Source organism: Meriones unguiculatus, chromosome X (genome assembly GCF_030254825.1).
Source record: "Meriones unguiculatus strain TT.TT164.6M chromosome X, Bangor_MerUng_6.1, whole genome shotgun sequence".
Lineage (NCBI taxonomy): Eukaryota > Metazoa > Chordata > Mammalia > Rodentia > Muridae > Meriones > Meriones unguiculatus.
In genome coordinates, this window is record NC_083369.1 from 155,034,739 (window position 1) to 155,042,276 (window position 7,538).

General features: G+C 39.9%; 1 protein-coding gene across 1 annotated transcript; it reads left to right on the forward strand.

The window, feature by feature from the left end:
• Nucleotides 1-2,810: 2,810 nt before the first annotated feature.
• Nucleotides 2,811-3,590, forward strand: LOC132650000 (mortality factor 4-like protein 2). The gene has a single exon (XM_060374765.1). The coding sequence runs from the start codon at nucleotides 2,811-2,813 to the stop codon at nucleotides 3,588-3,590; it is 780 nt and encodes a 259-aa protein (XP_060230748.1).
• Nucleotides 3,591-7,538: the final 3,948 nt, after the last annotated feature.

Here is a 7,538-nt window from a genome sequence, read left to right on the forward strand (position 1 = left end):
CCTGTACCCTGCTCTGGAGATAGATACTTTTGAAAGGCTGGGGCTGAATGCAGTCTGAGGGGGCAGCAGGTTGTTGCTCTTTGCCAGTGTTACACTTGTGAGGAGAAAGAAATGCAGTAGTAGTGTTCCTTTTTTATTTGCCTTTCCATTGGGCCATTTTGGTAAAATGAGGAATACAGTTTTAGCCTTGTGGAAATATATATATATATATATATATATATATATATATATATATATATATATATATATTTTATTTTTATTTTTTTTTTTTTGCGGAGTGTTTAAAGGAAGCGATAATAATTGAATAGTGTCTTAAAATTGTTCTAGGTCCAGCTCCCATTGCTTTTCTTTTTTTCTTGTTAGGACATTCAATCATCCAATGGTTTCAGAGTTTGCTGAGCTGGTAAAGTAAGTTAGACTCTCACCTCATTTTGGGTATTGAATCCTTTAGTGTTATAGATTAATCAAAATTTCAGCATTGACTAACACAAATAATCCTAAGGAGTCTCTCCGTAACCTAAACCATGTTAGGACAGGAGTTCCAGGAAAATCTGAAAACAGGAGAATTTCATTATCCATGTTTAATGCTTTTGGTAGCTCATGAATATTTATGAATAGGGTATGATGCTAGATTCAATAGTTACCCGAATATAATAACAACACTTTTGTGCTGGGCATTTTAATTGCTACAACATAAAGAATATTATTATAGTAGAAGGTCTTCTGTCCTTATCTTTACATAATTCATTTGTAAGATTCAGCACTCTAGGTTTTTTTGAGATGCCATTCCTTGTGTATCCCAAGCTCAAGAGTTGCCTGTATCCTCAGAATGCTTGGATTTAAGTGTTCAGCTGGCTCAGCTTGCTCTTTCTTTCTAAGTCCCCCCCCCCTGAGAATCCCCAGAGCCCCCTGGTTGTCCTAGAACTCCCTCAGTACACCATGCCGGATTCAAAATCAGAGATCTTCTTCCCGAGTGAGGTATCCAAGAAACAGAAAGACACACACAGTATATACCCACTTAGAAAAGTATACTAAACTTATAACATAGGACAAACATACTAAAATCTACACACCTAAAGAATCTAAACAAGAAGAGGTTCTGGGATAAGATGATCAATCCTCACTTAGAAACACACATGGGATGGACATGCGAAGTAGGAGAAAACAAGATACAGGACAGCAGCCTACCGTACAGGCCCTCTGAAAGGCTCTACCTAGCAGTATATCAAAGCAGATGCTTAGACTTATAACCAAACCTTGGGCAGAGTGCAGGGATTCATTTAAAAAAAGAAGTTATTAAGACATGGAGAGGATGGGATCGCCACTTGTCCAAATATATCTGGGCACAGGGGGTTTTCTGAGACTGATTCTCAAACCAAGGACCATTGTTCTAGGTAAAGCTCCCATTGCTTTTCTTTTTTTCTTGTTAGAACATTAAATCACCCACTGGTTTCCGATTTTTGAGCTGCTAAATTAAGTTAGACTCTCACCTCATTTTGGGTATTGAATCCTTTAGTGTTATAGATTAATCGAAATTTCAGCATTGACTAACACATACAATCCTACGGAGTCTCTCCGTGACCTGAACCATGTTATGACAGGAATCTCAGGAAAATCTGAAAGCATGAGAATTTCATTATCCATGTTTAATGCTTTTGCTAGCTCATGAATATTTATGATTAGAGTATGATGCTAGATTCAATAGTTACCCAAATACAATAACATCATTTTTGTGCTGGGCATTTTAATTGCTACAACATAAAGAACAATATTATAGTAGTAGGTCTTCTGTTTCTGTCTTTCTTTTGAGATACCATTCCTCGTGTATCACAGGCTCAAGAGTTGCCCGTCTCCTCCAAGTGAATGGATTTACGTGTTCAACTGCCTTTGCATTCCCTTTATTTCTAAGTCTCTCTCTCTCTCTCTCTCTCTATCTCTCTCTCTCTCTCTCTCCCTCTCTCAGACACTCCACAGGCCCCTGGCTGTCCTCAGAGATCTACCTGTCTTTGCCTCCCAAATGGCGGGATTAAAGTCATGGTCTGCCTTTGAAATTTTAAACTCTTAATAACAATTTGAGATCACAAATGCTAGATAATTTACACTGGTCAGGAATTTACACAGACAGAGGCAGGCAGATCTCTGTGAGTTGGAGGCCACCCTGGTCTACAAATTGAACTCCAGTACATCCAGGTGTCCAGTACATTCAAAGAGAAACCCTGGCCTCAAGGAAAAAGAAAATAGCCCACAGGATTATAGAATGAGATTTGATGTCTTAATGTGGCATCCAAAATATTGTTGCTAGCCTTAGCCCACCTCTTCAGGTTTTATCCTTAAAACTCAGCAACAGAACAGCTAGCTCAGCATTCCATATGGATTTTGCTCCCTGGTTCTTCTGGCAAGCTGAATCATGTGACCTTTTCTCCCTGTTTAAGGTTGGAGGAGCGGCAGTGATCACACATCAGCTGCTGCAAAGAACTGGATTCTCCTCTGCGGTCATCCTCAGAAAAGCTATCTTTGCTGTGTAGTAAATGATCAGGAGATCTGACCCTGGTTGCGGAACCTGTTTGCATTCCTGCTTGCAGAATATAGGGTTGTATTCCCACTTCATCCTTCCAGACCACCCTAGGAGATCTGTAAGCCTCTGCCCTGGAAATTGCTAGGAATCCTTGGAAGGGAAAGAAAGAAGAGTGTAGGATGGACTAGAAACAGGGTTGAGTTCCAGAAAGCAGGCTTCTGAAACTCATGGACAACAATCTGCTGAAGAAGACAACTGTAAAAAAACAATTCGAAGCAACATACAGAGATGTCAGATGAGAGGAGCTGCCTCAGGAAAGGAGTCAGCTGGTTCCCAGGAAGAGAATGTTGAACCAGCTGTTCCAGGAAGATGGGGGGGGGGTCGCCCTGCTGAGAAACCCCCTTCTGGTTCAGTGCAGAAGACAAGGAAGAACCAGCAGAAGACTCCTGGCAATGGAGATGGTGGCAGTAGCAGTGAAATGCCCCAGCCCCCACGGAAGGAAAGGGCAGGAGCCGTTGTCACTGTGGAGAGTGAAGTGGCATTGAAGAAGAACAGAGTGGAAGTGGAAGTGGAAGTGAAGATTCCTGAAGAATTAAAGCCATGGCTGGTGGAGGACTGGGACTTAGTTACTAGGCAGAAGAAATTGTTCCAACTCCCTGCTAAAGAGAATGTAGATGACATTCTTGAGGAGTACGCCAAGTGTACCAAGTCCCAGCCAAGTGCTGACAATAAGGAGTATGCAGTTGATGAAGTTGTGGGCGGGATAAAAGAGTATTTCAATGTGATGCTGGGCACTCAGCTGCTCTACGAGTTTGAAAGGCCCCAGTATGCTGAGATCCTGCTGGCTTACCCTGATGTACCAGTGTCACACATATATGGGGCACCACACCTACTGAGATTATTTGTGAGAATTGGGACAATGTTGGCCTATACGCCCCTCGATGAGAAAAGCCTGTTATTACTGCTGGGCTATTTGCATGATTTCCTTAAGCATCTGGCAAAGAATTCTGCTTTGCTGTTTACTGCCAGAGATTACCAAGTGGCTTCTGCTGAGTATCACCACAAAGCCCTGTGAAGGTCTACTGACCACTCGCCGTTGTCTGCTCTCTGTAAACACTTTTGTTTAGTCCTTTCAGTGGAGAATTGACATTGTTTAAAACTCTCAGTGTAAAACAGGACCTATGTTAGGTTGGTTTCCTGTTCTGTTGTAAGAAGAAATGAAAGGAGTGTCTCCTGACACCTTTCCTCATGTAAAATTTGCTAACAGTGTATGTAGTAATTTGACAAAGAATAAATTCAGTAGAACATTTTATTGCCTAGTTGACGACATTGCTTGGATACTGGTGGTTCTATCCCTTTTGACACTACACAGTTTTCTAACACGTGTTAATGCTACATGATGAGATGCCCTGGTTCCTAGTGCCAAAGGTTCAACTTAAATGTGTATTCCTGAAAACCCATGCGTTTGTGCTCTTATTTTTTGTGATGTTTGACCAGAACAGCCCATCCTCTGCAAATCCAAATTTATTGTTGCTAAGGCATTCATGCTATCATTGCTCAAATTGTTGAAAGATGGTGGTTTGTTTCCTGGTTTCTGTATTTGAGTCTAATGCACGTTCTAACATGATAGAGGCAATGCATTATTGTGTAGCCAATTTTCTGAAAAGTTGAAACTTTAGTAATCGTATTTCAGATCTTAAATAAAATTGTTCCTCAATTTCAAAGCACAATAAAAAATGATTCTGTCCCTTTGCCTTCAATGCTTACCTCAAGAGCCCATTCCAAATTCTCTCCAGCTTTTAAAGACATCTTTCAAAAAGTTAGGTTCCTGGAGAATTAAGAGCCTTTGTTTATTATTCTCTTGTAAAACATTTTAGAAAAGTTCTGTAAATGTGAAAATGTAAATGAGTTGATTCATTATTAAATTTAAAAATCAGAGAGGGGATGGAGGTGTAGCTCAGTGGTAGAGTAATGGCCTAACACATACAATGCTCTAGGCCAGTTCAACCTTTACACAACTATGACCCATTAATACAGTTCCTCATGGTGTGGTGACACCCCAATCATGGGCTTTTTACTCCCACTTAAAGTACTCCTTCCTAGACCCACAGTCTAGATTTCTGCAACTACCTGCAACTATTCCACCTCAGAAATACTAAATCCTAACCAGTCCTGTACTACAACAGAATATATTAATTAATTATGACTTAGTTCACTTACAGTTAAATATGGGAATGGTGCTAGCATAATCAAGATGTCACTTGGTCTATAACACAGCTTTTCTCCATACTGTGATGAATGTTATAAGCTTAGCAATATGGAAAGCCCTTAAACAGAAAGATCTGATATTTTAACAGAAGTATCTCCCTAAAGTGCACAGCATGCCACTATGTTAAGCCATCAGGGCAACAAGACAAGGGACACAGGTTAAAGGTGTTAACCCTACAATATATCCATCAAACACATTAAGTTGATAATCATGCTACTTAGCAATTTTACTATCTTTTCTCATATGTCCCTCTTTGAGCAATCATTTGTTGATGACAACCAACTGGAACTTGAAGGTGCCCTTCCAATTTTGTTTCTGAAATTAGTGTATATGGATGCTTGGATGTGAGTTTGAGCACTTGAGTCAATGCCTGAGAAGGCCAGAAGAGGGTGCTGAAACCCATGGACCTGGAGTTACAAGGCAGTTGTGAGATGTCTGACATGGGTGCTGGGATTGCAGTAGGGTCCTCTACAAGGATAGTATACACTCTTAAATGCTGAGACATCTCTCCAGTCCGTCTGTCTTTTCTAATCTTCTCAAAACTAGCTAGAAATTTTATTTTCTACTCTTCATTTAAAAAAAAAAAGTATTTAAAGCCAAGCGCATGGCTTTAATTCCAGCAGACGAGGCAGATCTATTTGAGTTTGAGGACGACCTGGGATAAAGATTGAGTTCCAGGGATACACAGAGAAACCCTAACTTGAAAAACCATCAAAAAAAAAAAAAAGGCAGCTTTATTTATAATAGCCAGAAGTTGGAAACAACCCAGATGCCCCTCAACTGAAGAATGGAGGCAGAAATTGTGGTACATCTATACAATGGAATATTACTCAGCAGTAAAAAAATAAGGAAATCATGAAATTTGCAGGTAAATGGTGGGACCTGGAAAGGATCATCCTGAGTGAGTTGTCCCAGAAGCAAAAAGACACACATGGTATATACTCACTCATATAGACATACAACATAGGACAAACCCACTATAACCTGTGCATCTAAAGAAACTAAGCAAGAGAGAGGACCCTAACTAAAATGTCCAATCCCCATCCGGAAAGGCAAAGAGGATGAACATCAGAAGAGGAAGAAAACAGGAAACAACCTAGAAACCTAACACAGAGGGCCTCTGAAAGCCTCTGCCCTGCAGACTATCAAAGCAGATAATGCCGCGCCTTAAAGATGGAGCTGGTTTCCGCCTTCCACCTTCCCGATGGTGAGTGCTCTCTGTCACAAATAACTCCACATTTGGCTAAGGCTGAGGATCTGGCTTGCTTCCATGTATGTGGACCTATCTGCATTGCCCACGTGACATGCTGGGGTTGGCTACCCAGAGGCTATTTAAGCTGTGGGCTGGCTTTCCCCAGGGTCAGATGATTGTTCAAGGTTCCTGAATAAACTGCATTGAAAAAAAAAAAAGAGTTACAAACAGAGAGCACCTGGAAGGCAATTACCAACCACCTTGGGAACTCCAGAGATAAATTACCAAGACCCAACTAAGGGACTTGCAGTGGAGACACCAAGAAAAGATACCATCAGGAGAAAAAAAAAAAAAAAAAAAACATTTCAAACAGGCTATATCCAATGGTTGTGGAAGACTCAATTGCAAACATCCTGGTAGATATATCTGACTGGAGCTCAAGGGAATTAATGAGACATAAAATTAGATATAAGGCTCAGGATATTTGTAGCCATGAAAATATGAGGTTGAAATCCTTCATAGATGGAATACATAGAATGAAAACTATAGAGAAACCTAGGAATCATCATGAGCAGTGCCAGAATTGTGGAGCAGAATAAATAGGAGTTCTTATGTACCTAAAAGCTGAGGCTTTCTCTTGGGGATCTCTAGTTTTATGTTTGGCTTGATTACCTTGGCAAAACAGGCAGTTAAGAAGTGTTAAGAGTAGCCCATATTTTCCCCTTCTATTTTTGGTACTACTGGCAGAGTATATCCAGCAAAGAGAACAACAATGTATTGGAGAATTGCTTTTGTTCATTAAACACAGAAAGTTCAACAAGAGGGATTCAAATGCAGGTTAACTTACCTGAAGAGTGCAATATCTTGGTAGCTCTACAAATGATCCTATGTTTTTGTTTTTGTTTTTTCTAATGACTCTAATATCCCAATGAAGTATCAGAAAAAAAAAATATGACTTTAGAGAATTAATTCTTAACTAGGGATATGCACCAAAATTCTTCATGGGTCTTTCTAAAGATACCTATACCATAACAAAAGATTTACCACAGAAATTTCTGACTGAGAATATTTTGGTTAAGGTCCAAAACTAACTTTAATAGTCCCATAAGTGATTCTGATGCACATACATATCACAGCACATCAAATCTAATACTAAGAAATAAACCAAATTTGGTTCCACAATCAACCAGAGTTTTCATTCTGAAGCTTCCGTACCACACACTTACCTCCTAGGAAGCTCTGACTCAAGAACTTAGAAGCAATCCTCCTTCCAAGTAACACCTCAGATTGTGAACCCTACGCCCTTTCAGATACTTATAAGCCACGCACCAGCTTTGGCTTGGCAAGTTTTAGAAGATCCAGCTTATCAGGAGAATTCAGAAAAAAAAAAATGAGCCACTCTATTACTTGAACCTCAGCTCTCAGTTTTACTAATGACCCTGCCAGAAAGACTATTACAACCATGACTTAACAGAACCAATCTGTTGTACTGTAATATTTAGAGTTGATTTTTCCAAAACCAAGATTTTCAAGATTACATCTTTCAAATTATATCTATCATA